The following is a 24566-nucleotide window of genomic DNA, read 5'->3' as shown; positions in this document are numbered from 1 at the left end:
CATCCCTGCTTCCAAGCTCGACTTCTCCTGCCCAAAGTGCATTACGGAGCTCGGCCCGGGGCTGCAGGCTGCCCCCAAACCAGCTCGACTTCCTGCGGGAAGCGACTAAGATCTGGGAGCAAAAATCCTGGCTTTGGAGGGCGTCCCGGGGGCTCGCTCAGGCCTACCTACCTCTTCTGTCTGTAGCTCTGCAGAGCGCGTTGTTTCGTGTGTTCTGTACAGCCCGTTCGACCGTGTTTCACATCCATAGGTGTCAGTATTCCGCCCGGGAATGTGTTTTATGAGCAAGAAAGGGAAAAGCTTCCCTGGGAGTCCTGGTTTGTTCAGGCTCCCGGGCATGATTCAGCCCTCCTCTTTATTTCTTTATTTTTGAATCTTGACTTGCGAATGTAAGAAAGAGAATCCCAAAGCTCTCACTAGAATGGCTGACGTTTCCCAGCCTGGAGCCTACAGACCTCTTCACTGTGGTGGTTTTTATACCTGTAAGTGTCTTTGTGCACCAGCCTCTCCGGCTCCGGCGGGATTTCTCGGAGCGGGGCCGGGTCGTTCCCCACCGCGTGGAAGCGCCGCCCTGGCTCGGGGAGGGCTCTGCTCCCGGGCGGCTGCTCCGGAGGCGGCGGCGTGTCCGGAACGTCGCTCCAGGGTCAACCTGCAGCTCAAGTGATCCAGAGCCCCTGGGCCCCTCCGCGCCTCCCCTGTACGAGCGAGCTGCTCCATTCCGCTGTCGCAAAGCACAAATCCCGCTGGGATCCCGGCACCGCGGGCGGCCCCTGCTCTGCCCCGCTCCCTACGGAGCCGCCGGATCCCCCGGGCCTGGCACCTCCCTGGTACCAGGCTCTGCCCTGGGCTCTGTCCCAGGCCCGGACGGGCTCCTGGTCGGTGCCCTCGGGAAGGACCAAAGATGCTCCGGACTCTCCCAGCAACTGGGAACGGCACCTGGGAGCCGCCGTGTCCCTGTGCCCGGAGCCGCTCGGCCGGGCGCGGGAGGCCGTGGCGGGAGAGGCCGAGCTGTGTAGATCAATAAAAGAAGCTGAAGCATTTTATCTGGGTTCTGCTTTTTTATTTAAAAAAAAAAAAAAAAAAGGGGAGAAAATGTTTTAAGCTCCCGGTAGCCGCGGGCTGGGTCCGCTGCAGGACGAGGGCTCTGCTGAGCTCTGCGCTGCGGGGAAACGCGGGGCTTTGAGCCTCCCTGCTCCCCCGTTCCCTGCCGCGGAGGGAGCGGTGGGAACGGGATCCTCCCCTCGCCAGGAGAGCCCCCCGGCTCCAGCTGGAGCAGCGGAGCGGCCGCAGGGGCTGAGACCCGGGTTAACCCAGGACGCGCAGCCCTGGACCCCGGCTCCCGCAGAGCCCCGGCACCGCCAAGGGGGTTCCCGGTGCTTCCCGAGGGGAAAGGAGCCGCTGGCGGCCGGAGCCTGCGGAGCGGGAGAGGGCGACGGGGGAGCAGGGACCCCTTGGGTGCCGCGTCCTCGTCCCGCTGCGGGCGCCGGCCGCGGTTCCGCTCCTGGCCCAGCCGGTCGCGTCCCGGTGCCCGTTCTGCCTCTCCAGGGCAGCCCGGGGTGCCGGTGGCCGCAGCCGGAGCCGGGCGCTCCCGCGCTGGTGCCGCAGCCCAAGGACGAGGCCGCTCGGACGGGGCCGCTTTATCGCACGAAGGGCCGCGGGCGGACGGGGCCGCCCCGCGCGCGCCGCCCCCCGCCGCCCCCCGCGGCCTCACGTCGCCGCCGTCTTCGCCTGCGGAGAGAAGCGATGGGAGCGGGGGCGGCCCCGCGCGGCCCGGCCCGGCCCGGCCCGGCCCGGCACGTACCGCCCGCGTGACGCAGTCCCGCAGCGCCCGGAACGCCTCGGCGCACACGTCCCGCCGCAGCTCCGCGCCGCCCGCCGCGGCGGCCGCCACGCAGCGCCCGTAGGCGGCGGCCTGCGAGGGAAGCAGAGAGGCGGGCAGGAAGCGGGCCGGGCCCGGGCCCGCCGGGGGGAACCGGGCCGGGCCGGGCCGTACCTGCTGGCCGCAGCCCGCCAGGCGCTCGGGGAGGCGCCGCAGCCGGGCCCGCGCCCACGCGCCCTGCCCCGCCATCGCCGCCGCTGCCGCCTCAAGCGCTGGGCGCCGCCATGATGCCGCGCGCCCCCATTGGCCGCGCCGCCTGCTCGTCAAAGCCCTCCTAGCTCGTTGATAGGGTAACCGCTCCGTCCGTCAAAGTGCTGCCCCATGATTGGCTCCAATGTAAGAGCCTTCCCTTGCCCCTCGTATATTGGCTTAGCTGGCCCCCTGAAATCGTGGATTGGTTACGAGTAGTGCCCGCCTACTAGAGCCCTTGTGATTGGCCCTCCGTGTGCAGCGGGCAGTTTTGATTGGCTGAAGTGCCAGTTGTTTACTTCCGCTCTCTCGCCCAGTTGTTGCTGGCGTCAGTCTCGTGGGACGCTTCCGCCCGGAGCTCCGCCCTCCCTCTTTCTTGATTGGCTGAGGCAGCGCGTCTCGCTCTCCCATTGGCTCTCGGCGCCTTCCGGAGGGCGGAGCGTCGAGGCCGCGGCGGGGCCGGACCGGGACAGGCTGCGGGACCGTCATGGCGGCGCCGCTGCGGGACCGGCTGAGCTTCCTGAGCCGGGTACGGGGGCCGGGCGGGCGGGAGGCCGGCGGCGTGACGTCACCCGCCGCCGTGACGTCACCGCCACCCTTCCCCGCAGCGCGGACCCTCTTCCTCGCCGGGCGCCCCCTTCTCACCCTCCTGCTCTGATGTCAGAACCGGAGCCGTGACGTCACTTGGGAGACTCATATGACGTCAGCAGAGGCTTCCAAAGTGGGATTCTCCCGGGTTTCTCAGGGCCTGGTGTGGGTGTCACCCCGTCCCAGTGTCACCCTGGTCCTGGTATGACCCTGTCTTGGGGTCACCTGGTGCCAGTGTCACCTGGTATAACCCCTTGTGGGTGTCCCCATGGTCCTGGTGTCCCCCGTTGCCAGTGTCCCCCATTGCAGCTGTTCCCCTGGTCCTGGTGTCCCCCATTGCTGGTGTCCCCGTGGTCCTGCTGTCCTGGTCCCAGTGTCCCCCGTTGCGGGTATCCCCCTGGTCCCGATGTCCCCGTTGCCGGCGTCACCGCGCGCCGCTCACCCCGCTCCACCGCAGCTGCCGGCGCTGCTGAAGGGCACCGCGGACGACGACACGCCGTGTCCCGGCTACCTGCTCGAGGACATCGCCCGTATCCTTGGGGCCTCGGGGCGGGCGGGAGGCGGCCGCGGGGCTCCGGCGGGTCCGTGCGTCCGCGCGGCGCCTTCCCTAACCGGCGCCGCAGGGATCGCGCACGAGTCGGCGGGCAGCAGCCAGTGCCTCCTGGAGTACCTGCTGCAGCGGCTGCAGAGCCGCTCGTGCCGCGTGAAGCTCAAGGTGAGGGGCGCCCGCGGGGCCGGGGCCGCGCGCTCCCGCCGCCGCCGCGCGCTCACGCCGCCCGCGCAGGTGCTGCGGATCCTGCTGCACACGAGCGCCCGGGCGCCGCCGCGCTTCCTGCTGCAGCTGCGCCGCAACGCGGCCCTCGTGCGCGACGCCGCAGGTAACGGCGGCGGGAGGCCGGCGGCGCGGAGCTCCCGCGGCCCCGTGCGTCCGCCCATCACGCTCCCGCCCCGGCCCCTTGCAGCCTTCACGGGCCCCCCGGACCCGCTCCACGGAAACAGCCTCAACCAGAAGGTGCGGGCGGCCGCGCAGGTGGGTGCCCGGCCCGGCTGTCGGCGTCGCGGGCGGCTCCGCGCGCTCCCTCCACGCGGCTCCTCCGTCCCCGCAGGACCTGGTGGCCCTGCTCTTCTCGGACGCGCCGCAGCCCGCGGCGCCGCCCGCGCGGCCCCTGCCCCCCGCAGGTAACGGGGGCACCGAGACGGCGCGAGGGGGCCGAGCGGCGGCGCCCGGCGCTTCCTGACGGTGCCCTGTGCCCCGCAGGGATGGGCTCCGAGTCCAGCAGCTCCTCGCAAGGATTCGGCTTCAGCGCTGACAGGGCCGGCTCCGGTGAGCTCCGAGCACCCCATGCTCCCAGGAGGGCTCCGCGGGGCCCTTCCCGCCGGGAGAGGTGCCGGGCCGGGCTCCCGTGGGCTCCCGGTGCCCGTGCCCTCCCCGGGTGCTCATGGCGGCTCCCGCAGCGTCCGCAGGCGAGGCCCTGCTCAGCAGCCTGCAGCGCGCGGCCGCGGCGGTGGCGGGCGCCGTGCTGGCCGCGCCGGACGGCCCGCGCTGCGCCGAGCTCCGCGACGACGCCTACGAGCCCGTGCGGGCGCCCGCCGCTGCCACGAGCGTGCCGGGATCCGCAGGGCCGCCGGCGGCCGCGGCTCCGTGCGGCAGCCGAGGTGCGTGGGGTCCTGTGCGCCGCGCGGGGCTGGCGGGGACCTCAGCGTGGCACTGGGACTGGTGTGGGCCCCGGGGCTCGTCCTGGCTGTGGGGGACAGCGGGGCCACAGCCACGGGGCCCATCCTGGCCATGGGGCGGAGTTGGGCCACAGCCATGGGGCTCAGGGCCCCTCTCCACATCCCAGGGCTCAGGGCTCCTCTCCCACATCCCGGGATTCAGGGTTCCTCTCCCACCTCCCGGGACTCAGGACCCTTCTCCCTCATCCCAGGGCTCAGGGCTCCTCTCCCACATCCCGGGGCTCAGGGCTCCTCTCCCGCATCCCAGGCTGGCTCAGGGCCCCTCTCCCGTATCCCAGGGCTCAGGGCTCCTCTCCCGCATCCCGAGGCTCAGGGCTCCTCTCCCGCATCCCGGGGCTCAGGGTTCCTCTCCCACATCCCGGGGCTCAGGGCCCCTCTTGCTCATCCCGGGGCTCAGGACTCCTCTCCTGTATCCCGGGATTCAGGGTTCCTCTCCCACATCCCGCGCTGGCTCAGGACTCCTCTCCTACATCCCGGGGCTCAGGGCCCCTCTCCTACATCCCGGGCCGGCTCAGGGCTCCTCTCCCTCATCCTAGGGCTCAGGGCTCCTCTCCTGCATCCTGGGATTCAGGGTTCCTCTCCCACATCCCAGGACTCAGGGCCCCTCTTGCTCATCCCGATGGGGCTCAGGGGCCCCCTCAGGGATAGGGCTCAGGACTTCTCTCCTGCATCCTGGGATTCAGGGTTCCTCTCCCACATCCCGCGCTGGCTCAGGGCTCCTCTCCCGCATCCCGGGCTGGCTCAGGGTCCCTCTCCCTCATCCCGGGGCTCAGGGCCCCTCATCCCGGGGCTCAGCTCTCCTGTCCCCGCAGCGAGTCACCAGCCGGGGCTGCCCGGGGGCGGCTGGGAGGAGCCGGACAGCGGCCGCAGCTCGCAGGGCTCCTCGCAGGGCACCGAGCGCAGCCCGACCTGCGACTCCTGCAGCAAGTCGGGCAGCGACAGCCGCTCCGGGGGCAGCCGGGAGCTGCCCAACGCGGCCGAGAGGTGAGCGCGGGGGGCACGGCCGGGCCCGGCTCCTCCTGCCACCGCCTCCTTGTCCCCACGCACGTGGCCCTGGGCCCTCGTGTTAGCGGGGAAAGGGCCCCCGAGGCTGCCCGGACAGGTTCCTCCCGGGGGTGCCGCTGCCTTTTGGGGCAGCTGCATTTTGGGCTCCGGGCCGGAGGGCAGCCCGAGGGCAGCGGGGCCGTCCCGCGCCAGGGCGTTTGGGTGCTCTCCCGGCGCAGGGCGGACGCCGACAGCCTGGGCGACTGCGCGCGGGAGCTGAGCCTGGTGGCCGCGCTCACCCGCGGCGCCCGGGTGTTCCTGACGCGCGAGGAGGCTCAGCGCTTCGTCAAGGAGTGAGTGCCACGCGGCCGGGCCCGCGCGGTGCCCCGTCCCGGGCCGGTCCCGACCCTCCTCGCGTGCCCAGGTGCGGGCTGCTCAACTGCGAGGTGGTGCTGGAGCTGCTGAGCCGGGCGCTGCAGGAGCCCGGCGAGAGCGGCCGCATGGTGAGAGCGGCCGGGCCGGGGCGGCGCGCGGGGGACGTGGGCAGGACGCGGCGCCCCGCTCAGCCCCTCTCGCCCCGCAGCGCTCCCTCTGCGCCATCTCGTCCCTCATGTGCTCCGACCTGCTCTCCCTGGAGCAGATCTTCGCCGCCACCCGGCAGCCCCTGCAGCAGCTCAGCCAAGGCAGCCCCGGCCCCGTGGCCAACCGAGCCACCAAGGTGACTCCGGGCACCGCTCCGTCGCGGGGCCGCCCGTGCCGGCCTCACTGCCGCCTCCTTCCCTGCAGATCCTGCGGCAGTTCGAGGCTCTGTGCAGGGAGCAGCCTTCGCCCAGGAGCTGCGGGGCCATCCCGGCCCCGTGCGCCCACCCAGGACCTGCGCCCGCCCCGGACCTGCTGACGGAGCCGCTGCCGGGCCAGGGCACCCTGGAGCCCGTGAGCGCCGTCCCGCTGCCGCCGGCCCCGTGCTCCTGCGAGCCGCAGGCCGGGAGCGGGCCGGGAGGGATCCCCGGGCACGCGGAGCCCTCCCGGGGCCTGTCCCTCTTCGCCGGCATGGAGCTGGTGGCGCGTCCCGGCACGCGGCTGTCCCGGGACTGTCCCCCCGCGGCGCCGCGGACACTGTGCCCGGTGGAGGAGCCCGGTGCTGCGGCGCGGACGGGCACGCGGGGCGGCCGGGACTCCGAGGGCAGCACGGGGCCGTCCGCCTTCGCCTTCCTCAACGTGTAGCTGCGCCCGGGCTCCCGACGGGGCCCCCGGGTCCCCATGAGGGGCTGGGCCCCGCCGGGAGCCCCCGACCCTCCTCGGGGGGCAGCTGCTGCCCCACAGCCCCCGGCAGGGAGAGGGGCGGCAAAGCCCCAAGCAGCGGCGAGGACAGGGCGGCCGCAAGAGCCCCCGGCTGCCGAGGGGGCGCCGAGGGGCGGCAGCGGCCGGAGAGGCACCGGGATGGAGTGTCCCGGGGCCGGAGCCGCGCGGGCAGCGGGGCCGAGGGGATGGAGCCGCCGGGGCTTGGACCGGTCTGTCCCGGGTGAATAAAGGGAGATGCCAGCCATGGCTGCCCGCGTTCTGCTGCGCCGCGGGGAGAGCGCTGTGTCCTATGGGGTCTGTGTGCTCCTGCCTGCTCCTGCCCCACGGACCTGCCCCACGGACCCTCCTGCCCCAAGGACCGGCCCCTTGAACCCTCCTGCCCCACGGACCTGCCCCATGGACCCTCCTGCCCCAAGGACCGGCCCCTTGAACCCTCCTGCCCCACGGACCTGCCCCAAGGACCTGCCCCTTGGACCGTCCTGCCCCACGGACCTGCCCTTTGGACCCTCCTGCCCCACGGACCCTCCTGCCCCATGGACCTGCCCCAAAGGTTCTCCTGCCCCATGGCCTAATTGCCCCATAGGTATGCCTGTCCCAGGGCTCTGCCTGCCCCACAGAGGTCCCACGGCCGCCCCTGCCCCATAGATGCCCTGTTCTATGGTTGAATTTGCCCCGGGGCGATTTCCTTGCGCCATTGAGACCCCCCGTCCCCTAGAGCCGCCCGTGCCCCATGGAGACGCCCCGCCCCGCGGCTCCCAGCCCCGCCCCTCCCGGCCCCGCCCCCTTTTGCGGCTCAGCCTACCCCGCGCGCCCGCCCCGCCCCCTGCCTCCTGAGCGGCAGCCGCCGCAGCCAACGGGAGGGCGGGGTCTCCCCGGGCGGGCCAATGGGCGGCGCGGCGGGGCGGGGCTGGCGCGCGGCCTGCGCTGCGCCGGGGCGCGCGGGGCGCCGGGATCCGGCCGCGGCGGCGGGGGCCGAGGTGGGAGCGGGACCCCGGGGGGACCCCCGGGTTGTGGGGGGGCTGTGATGGGAGGGGGGCGCTAACGGGAACCTCCGGGCCCTATAGGGACCCCCGGGCGTTATAGGGACCCCCGGGCGCTAACGGGAGCCCCGGACGCTCCAGGGGTGCGGGAGGAGCGCGGTGCCCGCTCGGTGTCTCCGGGGATGACGTTGGCGCCGTGTGGAGGCGGCCGCGCTGCAGGGGGGGGGCAGGGGGTCCCCGCTCTGTCCCGGTCGCTCCCGGCCGAGCCCCGCGGTCGGAGCTGCCCCCCCATCCCCGCCACGTGCCGGGACCGGGCGCTGCTTGTCCCGAACGCCGCGGGAATGGCCCGTTCCCGCCGGGATGGGGCAGCGCGCGGGGCTGCGAGCGGGGGGCGCTTCAGGCTTCTGCCTCTTCCCTGCGGAGCAGGAGAGCTCCCGTCGCGCTCCCGTCCCGTCCCGTCCCACTCCCGTCCCGTCCCATCCTGCTCCGCGCAGCCGAGCCGAGCGCGGGCCCCCCTTTCCCGGTGCCGCCGTGCCCGTTTCCATAGGGAGCCTTTTGTTTACACGGTGGCAGCAGCAGCCGGAGGTGCCGCGCGCGTTCCCTGCAGCGGGATGGGGTCGCAGGGGTCCGCTCCACAGGCCCCGTAGGTGGGTTATCGCTATTAAAGCAACGAAGGGCCATGGTGGAATCCTCGTGTGGTGTCCGTGGAGGCAGGAGAGGAAACGCGGATGAAACGGAGCCGCTGGAGCCGACCAGGGGCCTCCGCGCACCCCTCGGTGCCGGGAGCTGGAGCAGATCCTGGCACAAGGGTCTCGCTCTGAGTTGCCCTTTCCCTTGTGCTTCTTTGGCACAAGCTGGGGCGGTGGGTGAGACCTGGGAGCTTTGGGTCCCGGTGGATCCGGTGGATCGCTGCTTGGCGGGACCGGCCCGCAGGCACCGGGGTCGGATATGGGAACGGCGTCAGGCGCTGCGGTTGGAGGGAGCGGAGCTAAAGGCATTCCGGGCGAGTGTCCCCTTGGCAAACGGGGTCTGCTGGGGAGGAATCCTTGAGTGACTGAGTCTGTGTTTGGGCTTCTGCAAAAAGCTGGCAGCACAAGGACAAGTTTTCTTATGCTCTGAAGCTGGGTGCTTCCTTCCTCACGTTTACGCTTCATCTTGTCCCCCGCATTCCCAGGGCCTCCCCGTTTCCCGGCTGGAAGATGAAGAGCGCCCGCAGCAGCTCGTCGTTCCAGGGCGCTCCGGAGCTGGTGCTGACGGGCCTGGCCGTGCCCGTGGCGCGGCGGCCGAGCAGCGCGTCCCCCGCCAAGCACGTGGCGCGCTCCGTGTCCGTCACCGCCGACGGCAGAGCCAAGCGGAACGCGCTGGTGAGCCCGGAGCAGCCGTCGTCCCCGCCGGGAAGGGCAGCGTGCAGGGGCAGCTGGGTGACACGTCTTCCTGGCTCTGCACCTCCCTTCCCCAAATTCCCTTGGGAAACTCCCTTGAGTTCCTGCAGTGCTTTCAATCCTGCACTCTGATCCTGCAATCCCCCCCTCTGCTCCTGTGGAGGTCAGCGGGAGTTGGGGATTCTCGGGGTCTTGCAGAGTGGGACATGGAGGGCTTGTTTTCAACAAGAGCGAACGAGCCCCAAGTTGCTCCTGGGCTCTGTGAACATTCCGTAGTGGAGAATCTCGGCTCTCTGCTGAGTAATTCCTGCCAGCTTGGCATTTGTTCCCAGGACAGGTAATAAACACAGCCCTTCTCTGCTAGGAAGCTTAAAGCAAATGAACGTATTCCTGCTTGCTCAGCAGCAGCACAGGAGCCCGAGGGGGAGCTGGATGTAATTCCACCTTCTCGCGGGGAGAGGTTAGCAGTGATGGGAAACACCGTGTCTGCGCCCGTAGGAGGGCTGGAAGGGTGGCACCAGCAGCAGGGATATTTCGGGATGCTCCGCTCGGCTGCGGGAGCGTGCTTTGTGCCGGCATCCCGGCTGATCCGAGTTCTCCGAACGTCACTGCTCAATGTAACTTGCTCCCCCACAGGAAGATGCGGGATCCCGAGCCATTAACAACCTCCGGAGATCCAACAGCACCACCCAGGTTAACCAGCGGGTGAACAGCGCGCCCAGGTACCGCCTGTGTCTGTCACGTTGTGCGAGACCCCGCTGCTCTGTCTGACACCTCTCCTGCAGCGGGGAAAACAGATCCTTTCTTGCCTGCGCTTTAACAAACCCTGTCATGTGTCCTACAGCACCATGGTTGTAACCTGGCCTCAGAAATCCAGGGTCTGCTTTTTTGCCGGGAGGTCACACGATTAGAATTTGGGGAAATAGGGTGTATTTCGGTAGGCTGGAAGCTCCAGGCACAAAGGATGCACGGATCGATTCAGAGGGATGGGGCTGCTCCCTGAAAACAGCCCCAAATGGACCTTCCAGACGAGGTGGGAAGGGAGAGCTGCCCTGGCAGTCACCAGCCTTCCAGGTGCTGGGCTGCAGGCCACGCAACCACTCGTGTCTCGGCATCTCCTGGGGGGAACATCAAGTATTAGGAGAAAAAAGTTTTCTTTTTGCTGCCAGGGACTTCTTAGGCCCTGTCTTTGAATGGTGATTTTTTTCAGCTCCCTCCTGTTGCTTTGTGCCCATCTTTTTAATGTATCCTATCCGCACATGTTATGCTGAAGCATAAAGCTTTACATAAAAACTAATAATTCACGGATTTCATGATGATGTCACGGTTCTAGAACCCTTTTTCTCCCCCCGTCTCAGGGCAGACTCTGCTGAAATCAGGCCTTGCTTCTTGCTGGAACAGTCTGCTGGGGCCCTGCAGAGCGTGCAGGAAGGGAGCCCTGGGGCTGCTCTCTCGTTGCCCTGTGTCTGCTCCTCATCCTAACTGCAGAACGTTCTTCCCTTTCTCTGCTCCTCTTCGGCTGCACCCAAAGCCCAGAGCAGGCAGGAGACTTCCTGGCCTTCTTTGACAGCCCTTCTGGTGGAAGAAAGAAACCGGCGACGCTGAGCAAAACCTCCCCGGAGAGAAAGACGACGTGGAACATCCTGGTAAGGAGCGTGCTCTGCCCGCTGCTGTGGGCTGAGTGTGGCTCTCCTAAAGGAGGAGTCGGTTTTGGTTTGGTGGGTGAGTCATGCAGTGCATGTCCCCTGGGTCTGAAGGTGGGGATGGGGTAGTTCATCTGTGACAGCCAGGCCGGCCCTTCCTCGTCGTTCCGGCCAAGCTGGTGCTGCTAAGTCGTTGCTCTGGCCTGTTTTGGCCGTGGGTCGTTGTGTCTGGACCGGGGTTTTTGGTCCCTCGGCTCCAGGCTGTGCCGCGTGGCGAGGGAGGCAGGAGGTGGCTGCAGCAGACGTGGGGTTTCCTTGGGGTTTCCTTTCCTTGCCTTGCGGAGGCAGGGTGTGTTGTTTGAAGAGGTTGGTCTGGTGCTTGCCTACACTTAATGCTTGCTAACTCCATGGCAGGACGATCAACCACGAGGATTCCCCGGCTCATCCGGCACCCATGGCTCCGGCACCCTGGAGCCACCGGCAGGCATGAGGAAAAAAGAGGCCACCGTGCTCCTGGCAGCCAATTTCACTGCCAACAACAGGTAGGAGGAGCAGCACCGAACCAGGAGCCTGGCGTTAGGAGGAATTAAATTGAGAAAATACGTGGATGAAGGAGGTGGTGCTGATGCTCTGTCTCTGCCAGAATATCAGGTCAAACATGGGGCAGAGGGATGGCAGCGTGTGAGGCTGTGCTGGTGAGGACATGTCTGGAGGCTGCACAGGAGGCTGATGAATGTGTGGAAGGAGCGAGGCCACTCTAAATGCAGGAAAGGGAGCAAGACTAGAAACCTTCAGGGCTAGGAGAGACGGGAGCAAAGGCTGCCTGTCTGAATAGCTGTGCTGCACCTGCAGTACCTGCTTCTGTGTCAGCTCACAGCTCTGGGGAGCGAGTGAACTGCTCGTGAGGCCTCGCTGGCCTCTGCCTTCGCGCGGAGCAAGTCCTGATGCTTTGTCTTCTCTCCGCAAAAGGAGCAACAAGGGCGCGATGGGCAACTGCGTCACCACCATGGTGCACAACAACTACTCCACCAGCGACAAGGGCCCTGCGCCCAAGAGCTCCAACCAGGCACCCAACTCGCTCAAGTAAGTGCATGGGGTCCTGCTCCGTGTGGCTGTGCTCACTGTGTGGGTGTGCCACAAAACAGGGCAGGATGGTAACAAGGAGCTTCATCTTCTGCCTTAGCAATGTTATCAAGGCGACCTCAAACGAGGAGAACGAAAGCAGCAGTTTCATGAAGTCTCAGAAGAACTTCTCCAGCAACAACATCATGACCCGCAACAACAACAGCAGCCTGCAGCGGAGGAAGGAGGTGACCGAGGAGGAGGCGGAGAGGTGAGGCAGGGCTGGCGTGCGATGGCTCACGGGAAGAGGCACGAGGGCAGTGCCAAATTAAGGGGTTGAGAGCAGGGGAGCTGGATCTGCTTTGTACTTGTGCTGCGGGGCTCTGGCTGCTCTGCCTGTGCCTTGGCTTGTCTGAGTGTCCTGCATCAAGGAAGCAAGTTCTGCCTGTCCCACACAGCAGCACAGGAGGAGGCTGCAGTGAGCAGTCCCTGTGCCCTCCTGCAGCAGAACGGGCTGTCCTGCCGGGCCCTGAGGCTGAGGAGTCCCCCTGACCTTGCCCTTGCTCTTGCCTTGCAGGTTCATTCAGCAGGTGAACCTGGCGGCCGTGACCATCCAGCGCTGGTACCGCCGCCACGCGCAGAGGCACAGGACGGGAACGGCTGCCCTGGGGCACCTGCTGGCTTCCAAAAGAGAGGTCTGTCTCCTGCCTTACAGCTTAGCCCCTTCGCAAACCCTGGTGTCCTGCTTGTCTCAGCAAGGGAGGAAAACAAGCTGCCTTAGACACCAGGCGATCCACCCAAAAACTGAGCTGTTGGAGACAAGGGGACCTTGGCCCTGCTTCTAGCCAGCTTCTTGCAGCACTGAGTGCTGGAGCAGGTCCTGGTAGTTGCAGGTGTGTGTCCCTGCGCCCAGGGGCTGACCGTGCAGGTGGGAAGGACCAGCACGGAGCAGGCTGTGAGCCTCAGCGCTGCCTCTGTGCCCCGGATCCGTTCCCTGTCCTTCGGCTGCAGCAGCTGGAGAGCTGGCAGTGGCAGTGCTAATGCAGCCCAATTCTTGCCGTCTTGGACACTCTGGTGGCCAAAGTGGGGATACCCTGTCTCAGCTCGTGGTAGTGAATTGGGAACAGTTGGCTCACTGGAAAGTACTGTGTCATCTGCAGCTATTTGTGTTTCTTTGTGTTTAATTATTTATCCAAATAACAAAAAGTACCAGAGCTCTTGCATGTGCGATTCTATTTTTAAGCCTTGTTTCTTCAGTGGTTTCAGACCCAGATGACTAATAATTGCATTTAGTGTCTAAAGAAAATAAGCTGGCCTAAAGTGGAGCTTTTCTGGGGGCCCTTTGCTTGCAAGAAGGGGAAAATTGTGGAGAAGAAGGGGAGGCTGGGCAGGAGGGAAAGCCTTCTGGATATGGGGTGACTCCAGGAGAGATGGGTCCTTTCCCACTTCCCTGCTGCAGGTGGTGGGTGCTAGGGAGTCCTCAATAATACTCTGTGTCCCTTCTGTGGGGAAGGAAAGGCAGCAGCAGATGGAGGAGGGGAACATCCTGGATTTGCATGAGAAAAAGGACGAGGAACGCCGGAAGATCCGAGAGGAGAAGGCGCGCCTGGCCCGCCGTGCTGCCATCCAGGTAGGGATGAGGCAAGAGCTTTGTGGCCTGCCTGAGCCCTGGCTGTTAGCCGTCTTTGTGAGATGGTAAAAGGGTCTTTTCTCCGCATCTTTAGGCTTTGCATGAAACAGAACTAAAGCAAGTCTTGGAAATGGAGTGTTCCCTACAGAGAAGGAGGTGCCATAGAGCAGCTTCCCCTTTGTGTAGCTGCCAAGCCTTGGCAGCTCATTCAGAGCTTATGAAGACAGTGCTGGTTTCCATCTAGTTCTTGGGGAAAGGGTGACTGTGATGAGAAAGGGAGCCTGTAACTGCAGCTCCTCAGAGAGGCTGAGGCCCAGAAACATTCCCATTTTGGGAATGGGATCCCTTTAAGTGGCTGGGGTGCCCCCAGCTCCGTGTTCTCTGCCCGTTGGTCGTGTTGCCAGGAAACATCTGAGCACCTTGTGGCTTTAACCTGTTCTCCCAGCCCTCTGTGGCAGGGAAGCTCTGGTGCTGCTGGAGCTTGGATGAGAAGCTGGATCTGTGACAGTGTGTGGAGTTGCATGCTGGCTTGCAGCATTGCTGAAAAGATTTTAAGATAGCACAGTTTAACTTTGCCCTAAATGGAATCATCTTTCAGCAGAAGGGGACAGCAGTGAGCAGCTGGAGGATGGTAACTTCTTAAGTAGATGTTTGTCTGGCTGTTGTATTTTATGCTTTGCCTGATCCCAAAACTCAGCTAAGGCAACACCTTGGGTGCTGCATCCCTGCTGCACCGCGTGGTGCTTGGCCCTCGAGCTGTTGATGCATCTCCATCTACTGAGGGAGAACGTAAAGGATGCACGTGCCAGCAGGTACAAACTGCCCTGGCTCACACGTGTTCAGCATCGTGGTCACTGCCTCCCGTTGCTCACAGGAGCACGGATGGGAGCTGTTGTTTCTCTGCTTTCCCTTTCTCTGAAAAACATTGTCCTGGTTTAATACCTGAGCATGCAGATGGCTCCTGTCTCGCAAACCGTAGCTAGCGCTTGCAAATACGTGTCAGAACGACCCCCGGGCTGTGCAGGGTCCTCACGGCTTGTCTGGCCCTGCAGGAACTGCAGCAGAAAAGGGCCCAAAAGGCTTCTGACACAAAGCGCTTGGCAGAAGAAGAACTTGCCCTGATGAAGGAGAGCAGAAGGGCTGCAAAGAAGAAGCCTGCCAAACCTGCTTCTGCAAAGAACATCAGTCCGGCCAACAGCATCATCAAAGCTAATAATGCTGGTGAGTCTCTTGTGCAGGTTTGTGATGCTTTGGGAGAAGTGTTTGACATAGGGGCAAGGAGGATGACGGAGGCTCAGCGCTCCCTGAGGGGAGCTGCGTCGAGGGGGTTTGTTGTTACAAACACGTGAGAACAGTCTGGTTCGTGCAGATGCCAATTTCCACGCAGTTGCTGCAGAGCCAGAAGAAGGCATCCTGGCAGACCTTGACTCCGTGGCTGCGCAGGATCCCAGCGCGGAGGACAAGCTGCAGGTGGGCCTGGCTTTGCCTCTTGGTGCTCCTGGCACCAGCTCTTCTGCTGGTGCAGCTTTGGAGCGTGGTTTCGCTTCTCGGGGCATCCAGCAAACTGTTCTTACCCCATGGTGCATTTTCCTCTCCCCTAGGATGTGAGCTGCAGGGAGACAGGCGGAGAGGATCTGGATATGGCGGTTACTGCTGCGAGCAGGACTCAGTCCAAGGTCACTCTCAACGAGCTGCTGGACACCCTCAGGCTGCTGGAGGAAGAGCCAGAGCTGCTCCCCCAGCCAAAACTCTTCAAGAAGGACAAATATGCCTGGATAGATGGGGTAAGCAGAGGACTGAGCCTCATCACGTCTACCCCAAGGATGGGCTTTCTTGTGAAACAGACCCTCTTGTGAGGGCTACCTCCATCCAGTGCTGCTGGGGAATACATCACACCTTTTCTTCTGAACCCTTGGGGCTGTTCCTTGTTCCTTCCTAGTGAGACTGCCTTCCTTGTTAACTGCTGTGTGTCTGCCCGGCAGGAATCAGACTCCAATTCCTTGACTGCTGACAACTTGGAGAAGTTTGGGAAGTTGAACCATTCCCCTGGGGTCCCTGAGGATGGGGCCCTGCTCTCAGAGGCCAAGCTCCAAAGCATCATCAGCTTCCTGGATGAGATGGAGAAGTCTGAACAGGAGAGACCCAGGTCAGCTGCCTCAGCCACGCAGAGGGAGGTGAGTGCTGAAGCAAGAGGCTGTTCGTGCTGGAGACACAGAGTGAGATCCTGTGGGGAGATCCTCTCTCCTCATCCTGGCCCCAAGTGGTCCCCAGCTCTTTTTAATCCCGTTTTTGTGTCGCAGGGACTCCTCTCTGAAGAGGAACTGGCTCACTTGGAGCAGGCCTCCGCTGTTGCCACGGAAGTCACCAGCTCCATCATGAGGCTGAAGCTGGAAGTGGAGGAGAAGAAGCGAGCCGTGAGCCTGCTGCAGACGGCGCTGGTGCGTAAGGCGGGTGTGCTCATTGCTGGGGAGCCAAGGCCGAGAGCCCTCGACAGGTTATTCCTGAAACAGTGTCTTTACGATGCAAGAAGATGACTTTGTGAGCAGGGCTTGCCTTCTGTGGCCCCAGCAGTGCTAATCCCAGATCTAATGCAGAGGAGCCAGCGGGGCATATTCTGTCCATGTGTGCAGCAGTCCTGGTTATTAGTTATTCCTGGTGGGAAAGATCTGCACAGTCCTTTCAACTGATGGAGTTGTCCACTGCTGCTTTGCAGTGTGCACTTCTCAGCTTTCTCCTTGCTGCCTTCCTGATTTGAAAATCATCTTCAAAACCCTCCTTAGCAGGTTCCTTTCCCATCCAGAAACCCCAGGCAGGGCCTGTGCGATGCCCTTTCCTTGGCAGAACTCTCCTTTTCTGTCACCTGGGTGTCTGGGCTGTCCTGCTGATGTTAGGACATGAGATGTCAGGACCAGGCAACTTGTTTCTGGTTGTTCTGGTCCCACAGAGCTTCCTTGGTGTGATAGGCATTCTGTGTAGGTGCCTGGGTGGGTGTAACATCCTCCTCTAATTCCTCATGGCTCCGTTTCTCCCCTACGTCCAACAGGCTCAGCAGAGGGAACTGACTGTTCGCCACGTCAAGCAGACCGAGAAGGAGCTCAGCCAGCAGCTGCGGCTGCAGAGGGAGCAGTACGAGGCCGCGATCCAGCGGCACCTGACCTTCATCGACAAGGTAACCTCTCCTCCTAGCTCTGGTTCCGCTGGAGCCGGACAGCGGAGGTGGCCGCGCTCTGCCTGGCTCTCTGATGCCTTGTCTGTGCCCTACCCAGCTCATTGATGATAAGAAGGTGCTGAGTGAGAAGTGTGAGGCCGTGGTAGCTGAGCTGAAACAAGTAGACCAGAAATACAGCAAGAAGATCGCCCAGATACAGGAGCAGCATGAGCTGGTGAGGGGACTGGGAAGGCGGCGGTGCAGGAAGGAAAGACCCGTCCCGATACTGCCATGGCAGGAGCGGGGCTGTGCGGGCCCTGACAGGGCTTCCTGGGCAGCCGGCCATGCTGCTGGTCTTTACCCAGAGCTGGGTCATTTCTCCTGCTCTGAGGCTCTGTTCTGGCGAGCTGTGCTGCTTGCACAAGAAGTCTGTGAGCCGCAGAGGTCACAGCAGGCTGGGGTCCTCGGCCAGAGCTGCCCAGAGCCCGGTGTGTGGGACTGACCAGGAGCCGGTGGCAGCTCCCCAGGTCCTGCTGTGGAGGGAGCTCTTCCCAGTCAGGGAGGTAACGGGGGATTTCATGTAAGCCGGAGACAAAAGCAAGTGCTGAAACAAACTCGATGCCGCACAATTTGTGCCTGTGATCCTACCCTTCTACGTGAAGTTATTACCGAACCCCTTTGCTGGAGGTGGATTGGGCAGAGCCAAATGGGAGCAGGATTACAGAGGCACGTGGGGTGTATCTTACAGCTAAACAACAACACCAGAGCTCTGTGGGTGTCGCTGTGCTGCTGCTGTGGCCAGTACCAGACACAGAGGGTTTCACCGTGCGCCTGTGCAGCGGGAATCCTGCCTGGGGCCCTGCTCCGGCATGTGCCGCCGCTCAGCGGGAGCTGTTCCCTGCTCCATCCGCAGCTGCCTCGTGGTTCCTTCCCCCAGGAGCGTGCGGAGAGCTCCCTCTCCCGTGGATGGAGCCGGTGCCCTCCACGCTGCGCTGGACACGGGGCATGCGGCTGGCTCCTGCATGGAGCTCGCTCCCCTCTGCTGCCCCAGGCCCCGTCCCTGCTAGCCTCGAAGCTCAGGTCGTGTCCAGGACTGTCTGGGGTCAAAACGATGTTTGTGCCCGTTTGAGCCTGTTCCGCTGTGCAGCCCGACACAAAGGGAGGGCTGGGCTGCTTTTGCCTTGGTGTTTAAACCTGAGTCTTGAGTCCAGCTGGAAGGAGGGAGCCAGCGTGGTGCTGCTGCCTGCAGAGGTTTCTCAGACCATCTGGAGGGAAGGGGCTCAGTGCAGGAGAGGAGCTGCAGCCGTTACCCCTCGCTCCCTGCCAAGCACGGGGCGGCACTGGTGGGAACGGCCTGGGAGCTGCTGCTACCGGGGTGATGCAGAGAGAATCTCCTCTCCTGCCTCGCTCTGCGGCCCGTTCGCTGGCCCTGCTGGGGTGAGTGGGGCTCCCAGCTCCGCTCAGCAGCTCCTGGCGGGATCTTTTTCCTCGGTGTGCGAGGAGGAGCCGCGTGGCGCCCCTGCCCGTGGAGCTCCTGCAGCAGGACCCGTCCTCGCGGCTGGACCGTCCCCGAGCTCGCAGCCCCTTCCCGAGCAGGGCTGCCCCTGCCCTCGCCCTGGAGCTGCAGAGCTCTCGGTGCCGCTGTGTGTTAACCACCCGCTTGGTTCCCCTCCCGCTCTGCTCCCCGGACACATCCGCATCCCCTGCTGCCTGCCTCAGCCCAGCTCTCCTATGTGCACCTCTGCGTTTGTCTCTCCATCCCTTCTCCTCTCCCTTCCGTGATTCTGTGAATCCCTTTCTCTTTCCCTCTCCTTTCTTTCTCCCCAGGTCTGGCGCACTCTGGGCCCCTTTTGCGAGGTAAATGTGTTCTTTGCTCTTTCCGTGCCTTCCCCTCCGCGCTCGGAGCGGCTTCGCTGCCGAGGTGGAAGCAGCCCCTTCAGCCCAGGCCTGGGGGGCAGTGGGAGCTCCCAGCTTGCCAGGAGGGTCAGTGCTGTGGAGGAGCCCCCTTCACCCCACCTGCCCAGGTAACGGCCTCTGCCTGGGGCTGGCCCTCTGCTCCACTGCTGCTGCTGCTGCCCTTCCCTTCCCTGCTGCTTCGGAGAGTGCCTGGGTTGTGCTGGACCATGTTCCCCTTCCCCTCTGCCCAGCGGCCGGGTCGCAGCCGTTGCATGTTCCTGCCACGCCGCCTGTTTCCTGGAGCCGTGAAGTTCCCCCGGTGTCGTGAGCGTTGTCGTCATCTGCCTGTCCCCAAAACGGAGCCGTTTCTGGCCAGGCTGGGCTTTCTGTGCCCCACTGCCCTTCTCGGGAGAAACCCCCTCACAAAAGCGTGTGGCTGGTTGTTTCAATTTGCTTTTGCCTAAGAGGGGGCTGGAGAAGAGCTCTCTGAGCAGCAGGACCCGGGGGTTTCACCAGCCTTTGTGCTTGATTAAATGGACACAGACCCAGGGAAGGTGGGAGAGGTCAAAGGAGAGTCGGTCAAAGGAGAAAGTGAGGGCAGTGGTTGTGCCTGGGCTCTGCAGGCTCGTAGGGTCTTTGAAGAGCTTTTGGCACTGCAGAAACCTGGTCTGTGAGGATATTGCAGTGGACTGGTCTGTCCTTCTTGGGGGCCTTCTGCCCACAGCTGAAGCCAGGAGAAGGAAGCGTCTTCCAGTGTGACTCTGGATCAGCCTGCAGACAGGCTGCTCCGCATGCACCATCTGCTCTCGGAGGAGCAGGAGCAGCCGGAGTTCCTGTCTCCTTTCCCATAGGCGTTCTCATTTGTCAGCCACATGCAGCAAGGCCTTTTCTAAGGGTTTTGCCGTTTTCTCCCATGCTGAAGTTCTTCAGGGCAGCAGCAGCCCAATCACTCAAGAGAGGGAAGGGGGCACTGGGGGAATGTGCATCTAATTCACTGAACCGGGGAGGACACAGTGACCAGGGCTGCTCGAGCGCTCTGTGCACAGCTAAGGTCATCCCCTCCTGCCTGCAACTTTCTTTTTGGCAGCCAAGCTCCCAGGCTAACACACTTTTTTTTCCTCTCCTGCCTTGTGTCTGAAGTTTCCTGTCGTGTTTCCAAACAGGAGATCAAGAAACTCAAGGAGCTGATGAGCGCAACAGAGAAAATAAGGCGAGAGAAGTGGATGGATGAGAAAACCAAGAAGATCAAAGAAATCACTGTGAAAGGTACAGGCACGTCCCTCGGCTGGGGCTCGGAGATGGGAGCGTGTTCACGGCCTCCTCTTGCGGTTCGGGGAGCGGGGAGCTGTGCTGGCCCTGCGAGCAGCCTGCCCAGAGCTCTGCGGCCCGTCCTGCCCTAGGGCTGGAGCCGGAGATCCAGAAGCTCATCGCCAAGCACAAGCAGGACATCAAGAAGCTGAAGATGCTGCACGAGGCCGAGCTGCTGCAGTCGGACGAGCGGGCGGCGCAGCGCTACGTGCGCCAGGCCGAGGAGCTGCGGGAGCTGCTGGAGCGGGAGCGGGAGCAGCAGAGCCAGCGGGAGCGGGAGCTGGCCCGGCAGCGGTTTGTGCGGGAGGAGGGAGCGCGGCCAGCGGGGAGCTCGGCACCCACTGACACTGCTTGGTGGTGGGATCAGTAGTTAGTGTCCCCATAAACCCCCTTCTCCCTCCAGCAGCCCTGAGGGGGAGATGCCAGTGGAGCAGGGACTCGGATGGCCCCTGTTAGCCATGGATGGGATGGGGAAGAGCAGGCACTCCGATGGTCCCTGGTTACCGTGGAGGGCACGGGGAGGGGACAGGCCACCGCGGTGCTGCTGTTCCCCTGCGAACCAGGGGCAAATGTCCCCCTGCCAGGCAGATCCCTGAGGCTTCTGTGCCCCACAGGTGCGAGAAGCACTTGGAGCAGGAGGAGCAGGCGCTGCAGCAGCAGCGGCGCCGGCTCTACGCGGAGGTGGCCGAGGAGAAGGAGCGGCTCAGCCAGCAAGCGGCCAGGTGAGAGCCTGGGAGCAACCCCAGCACAGTGTCCCTGTGCTTGCATTCCTGTGGGGCTGCCAGCTCTCCCTGGAAGCTGCCTGGGGCGTTGGGACAGCCCTGAGCCGAGGGCAGCGGGGCTGGCTTCCCCAGGAAGGGTTCCCTTAGGAAGAGGGCAGGGATGTGGGCCAGCCGCGGGCGTTACAGGCTGTGTTCTGTGTGCGGGCAGGCAGAGAGCAGAGCTGGAGGAGCTGAGGCAGCAGCTGGAGGCCAACAGCTCTGCGGTCACCAAGGCGCTGAAGGAGGAATACGCAAAGGACAAAGAGGAGCACGAGCGGCGGCACCAGGTCTCCTCCTCCCCTTGCCTCTGGGGTGTCCCCGTGCTGGGTCCCAGCTGCCTGTGGGCACTGGCAGTGCCAGTGCGTGGCTGCAGCCACGAGCTGCATGCGTGGGGCTGGTGCTGGCACCGCCGAGCAGCCCTGGTGCCCTCCCTGGAGCTGTGCAGGGAGGCTGCTCCCACCTGCACGCAGGGCTGGCAGAGCTGCTCAGTGTTCTCTGCTCCTGCTTGTCTCTCTGCAGGCAGAAGTGAAGGTGCTGAAGGACCGGCTGGAGCTCGAGAAGCAGGCCTGGGAGGCCAGCTACATGAAGAAGGAGGTAACGCGAGAGCCTCTCCGCGGCGCCCCTGGGGCTCGGGGGAGGTTGGAGGCAACGTTTGCCATGTCTGTGTGTGTCCGCAGGAAGCCTGGCTGCTCTCCCGGGAGCGGGAGCTGAGGGAGGAGGTGAGGAAGGAGAGAGACAAAGAGATCGAGTTGGTCATCCAGCGCCTGGAGGCCGACATGTCCTCCGCCAAGGAGGAGTGCGAGAGGGCGGCGGAGAACAGGTGGGGAGGGAGCGGGAGGACTTGAGCCCCGAGTTCTCCCTCCTTGGGGGCTCTTTCTCTTCCCCGTCCCCTGGGGCTTGGTCTGCCCAGGTTGCTCTGCATGAGTGGTGGGTTGTGCTGCCCCGGCTCCCACCTTCCTCAGACAGAGGCCAAGGGGTTTGGGAGCCCCCAGCACGGCACGAGGGCAGCAGGGTGACAAGCAGCCGGATGAGCTCCGTGCTGCCCCAGGGGACACGGCTGGCCCTCCTTTGGTGTCTAGCTAGGCCTGGGATTACCTTTGCCCAGCGGTTTCCTTCACACCTCAGTGTGTCGGCCTTTTCTGTGCCTGGCCTGAAGTCACAGGCTGCCTTTGCGCATTTATCCTACCCGCTCCGTGCACGGACACGGTCAGCTCGTGCAGCGTTGTGCAGCAGCGCTGCAATGTGCACGCTGGGGCTGTGTTAGCCCAGCAAGGAAGAGCTGCCAGGGAGGGAGCTGCTGAACGGCAGAGTGTGCATCTCCTCAGCGCCGTTTGCTGCAGGTCTGAGGGGGTGACACAAACCCAGGAAAGCCCAAAGCGATATGGCAGGGACCAGCCTCACAATACCCGACTTTCACACGTATGTGAGGGGTCTGCTTGCAGAAACAGAGCAGTTTACACTGATTTCTCCAGGGCCCGCAGTGGCTGCTCCCTTGCGGCCTTCTCTCCTTGGCAGCCGGCTCCCCTCTCCCGTTCTCAGGGCAAAGGGAAAGTCGAGGCACATCGAAGGAGCCTGCCCACATTCAGAGCCCGAGCACGGAGCAGGGAGCCTGTCTGAGCGCTGAGAGCAGCCTGGGGCCCCGTGAAGCGCAGCAAAGCGCTTTGAGCAGGGCGCTGCTCCCCTCGGCGGGCCGAGGACGGCCTCTTGGTGCACCAAGAGCTCGGGAGCACCCGTGGGGCTGCTCCCGGCAGCGCTGCCGTCTCGTGTCCGCTCCCGCAGCGTGCAGGAGGCCGGGAAGGGTTCGGTGCGGCTGCGGCGCTAGGCTGAGCTGGGCTGGCTTTTCCTGCCCCTCTTTAGGATTAAGAGGATCCGAGACAAGTATGAGGCGGAGCTGCAGGAGCTGGAGAGGTCCGAGCGGAAGCTGCAGGAGCGTTGCAATGAGCTGAAGGGGCGGCTGGCCGAGCTCGAAGGGGAGAGCCTGCATCTGCAGGGGCTGCTGAAGCACAAGGAGCAGGAGCTGGAGGAGATCAGCAAGGTGAGTGCAGGGCAGAGGGGGCTCTGGCTCCTCTCTGTGCCCCTGGCAGTGCCCGTCGGTGCCCTGATGTCTCCTCTGTGCGCGGCCGCAGGTGCGGGACCAGCTGGTGCGGGAGCGGAGCAGCCTGGCGGACGTGATCCGCCAGGAATTCGCTGACAGGCTGGTGGGCATGGAGGAGGAGAACAAGCAGCTAAAGGCAGAGATGGCAGAGATGAGAGCCCGGCAGCGCCTGGAGCTGGACAGGGTCGTGCGGGAGAAGGAGGAGGAGCTGGAGGAAGTCCACAGGAGGTGAGGCACCCGCCACTGCTGTTTCCAGCCCTGCTAGGGCAAAAGGAGGGCAGAGTCACCTAAACCAGCTACCTGCTCTGTCACTGCAAATCCTGTGGCCTTTGTGGGGACCTCTAGCCCATTCCGTGTGACTCTGTCCCCCTGGCAGCTCCCTTGCTTGCCTGGAGGGCAGGAATGTTCCCAGCACCGTGACGGTTCCCACCAGGAGAGGACAGTGCTGAGCAGCTGCCCGTGCTGCTCCTGGCTGTGGCCGGGGCCGCAGGCTGCTCCTGCGAGGCTCAGCTGTGCCTGGTGCCGTGGCGTGCTCAGCTGCAGCCTCTGCACGCTCAGCGCTGCAGAGAGGCCGGGCAGAGCTGCAGGGCTGTGCACCGCTGCTCTGGGGAACAGGAGGAGCCTCGTGGCATCCCGGGAAATGCTGCAGGCCACGTGTGTGCGGCCGGGCTGGGGATGCTGCTGTGACCTGGCGGCACGTCGGGCCGGGAGCTCGTCTGCAGCTTCCTCTCTTGCCCCGGCGCCTTACTGTGGGGGAGAGATTTTGCAAATGAAACCAGATTGTGAACTGGAAGCGTCTCTCTCACAAGAGCTTTTCTGCGTGGGTGCAGAGAGCTCCAGCAGCTGCCTCAGCGCGGCACGGCGCCGGCCCCGCGGCAGCCCTGTGCGGAGCGGTTCCGGAGCCGTGAGCGGCCTGTGCGGGAGCACACGGAGCTCCCTGCGCGCCCGGCGGCCTCCCCGGGCCACGGCCCGACCCCACATAATGAGGGTCTCCCTTCTGCTTCCCGCCTGGCAAGGGTTGAAATCCAGGCTGTGGTTCTGGGAGCTGTGGGGAAGGGTTGCAGGTAGGGGGCAGGACCCACACCAAATGGGATGATGCTTAGAAATAACTTGCTTGTTGTCCTGTGAGTGAAGTCTCAGCAGGTAAACGTTCCCTTCTTGCTATAGGTTACTGGATGCAAGCTCCCTAATGCTCCCAGGGGGTAAAGGCACCTTCACCTGCAGGGCAGCCGCTGCTTGGCCCCGGGCAGCGTTTCCTGGGTGGGCGGCCGCTGTGGGCAGGAGCGGGAGCTTTGCAGCTCCTCGGGCCGCCTTTGCGCTTGCTAAAATCCCCCGTGGTGGCCTCGGCCCCCTCACGTCTCTCTGCCCAGGGTGAAGACGGCCATCGCGAAGAAGGGGGAGAGCGTGAGCGGCCTGCGCAAGCAGTACGAGGTGAGTGTGCGGGGGGCGCCGGCCCGGCCCCGCGGAGCCCGCTTCGGCCCTGCTGAGCCCACTTTGGCCCTGCTGGGCCCGCTTCGGCCCCGCTGAGCCCGCTTCGGCCCTGCTGAGCCCGCTCCGTCGCAGGCGGCGCTGAGGAGAGCCGAGCACCTGGAGGCCCTTCTGGAGCAGCAGCGCAAACAGCTGCTGGCGGCCAAGTAGCCCCCCGGCACGCGGGGCTGCCGTCTGCAGGGCCGGTGCGCGGGGCTCTCCCTCCCCGCACGGCCGCCCTTGTATTTATTTTATTTTTTTTTAACCATCCTCTGTTACTCGTGCCTCGGCTCGTGACTCCCGCTAGGGGCACTCGGTAACGCTCGAGTTGTATTTTACCAATAAAACGTGCGCTGGTTTCTACAGCCGCCCCGGTGTGATCTGTGCCCCCTGGGCAGGGGCTGTCTCTGCTCTGGGACGGTTCCGTAGGGGCTGGTGGTTTGTCCCGGTGCTGCTCATGGGGGAGCAGCCAGCAGCCCGAGCCTCCTGCAGCCCAGGCCAGGGGTGGCCGAGTTCGC

General features: G+C 64.4%; 3 protein-coding genes across 3 annotated transcripts; 2 read left to right on the top strand and 1 right to left on the bottom strand.

Annotated features, from left to right (window-relative positions):
* Nucleotides 1-1696: 1696 nt before the first annotated feature.
* NDUFAF8 (NADH:ubiquinone oxidoreductase complex assembly factor 8) lies at nucleotides 1697-2068 on the bottom strand. Its single transcript, XM_088535945.1, has 3 exons — nucleotides 1994-2068; nucleotides 1802-1912; nucleotides 1697-1728 (listed from the first exon to the last, which is right to left on the bottom strand). The coding sequence occupies exons 1-3, from the start codon at nucleotides 2066-2068 to the stop codon at nucleotides 1708-1710; spliced, it is 207 nt and encodes a 68-aa protein (XP_088392071.1). The 3' UTR covers nucleotides 1697-1707.
* Nucleotides 2069-2530: 462 nt separating this feature from the next.
* Nucleotides 2531-6598, top strand: TEPSIN (TEPSIN adaptor related protein complex 4 accessory protein). The gene is made up of 13 exons (XM_088535876.1): nucleotides 2531-2597; nucleotides 3114-3186; nucleotides 3280-3371; nucleotides 3441-3534; nucleotides 3619-3686; nucleotides 3763-3835; nucleotides 3915-3980; nucleotides 4112-4312; nucleotides 5203-5374; nucleotides 5614-5727; nucleotides 5799-5877; nucleotides 5958-6092; nucleotides 6161-6598. The coding sequence occupies exons 1-13, from the start codon at nucleotides 2556-2558 to the stop codon at nucleotides 6596-6598; spliced, it is 1647 nt and encodes a 548-aa protein (XP_088392002.1). The 5' UTR covers nucleotides 2531-2555.
* Nucleotides 6599-8855: 2257 nt separating this feature from the next.
* Nucleotides 8856-24238, top strand: CEP131 (centrosomal protein 131). The gene is made up of 25 exons (XM_088536000.1): nucleotides 8856-9020; nucleotides 9675-9760; nucleotides 10570-10684; nucleotides 11096-11223; nucleotides 11651-11764; nucleotides 11865-12014; nucleotides 12321-12438; nucleotides 13257-13373; nucleotides 14426-14594; nucleotides 14743-14843; nucleotides 14975-15157; nucleotides 15356-15547; nucleotides 15674-15811; nucleotides 16417-16542; nucleotides 16640-16756; nucleotides 19581-19683; nucleotides 19818-20019; nucleotides 20340-20447; nucleotides 20656-20773; nucleotides 21006-21080; nucleotides 21164-21306; nucleotides 22344-22521; nucleotides 22613-22809; nucleotides 23952-24012; nucleotides 24145-24238. Exons 1-25 carry the CDS (start codon nucleotides 8856-8858, stop codon nucleotides 24217-24219), a joined length of 3279 nt encoding a protein of 1092 aa, XP_088392126.1. The 3' UTR covers nucleotides 24220-24238.
* Nucleotides 24239-24566: the final 328 nt, after the last annotated feature.

The sequence above is a fragment of the Tinamus guttatus genome, unplaced genomic scaffold (assembly GCF_059628265.1).
Source record: "Tinamus guttatus ecotype Peru unplaced genomic scaffold, ASM5962826v1 Tinamus_guttatus_pri_ptg000649l, whole genome shotgun sequence".
NCBI lineage: Eukaryota > Metazoa > Chordata > Aves > Tinamiformes > Tinamidae > Tinamus > Tinamus guttatus.
The sequence above is the reverse complement of the archived record's forward strand: the minus strand, read 5'-3'. Positions and strand labels throughout refer to the sequence as shown.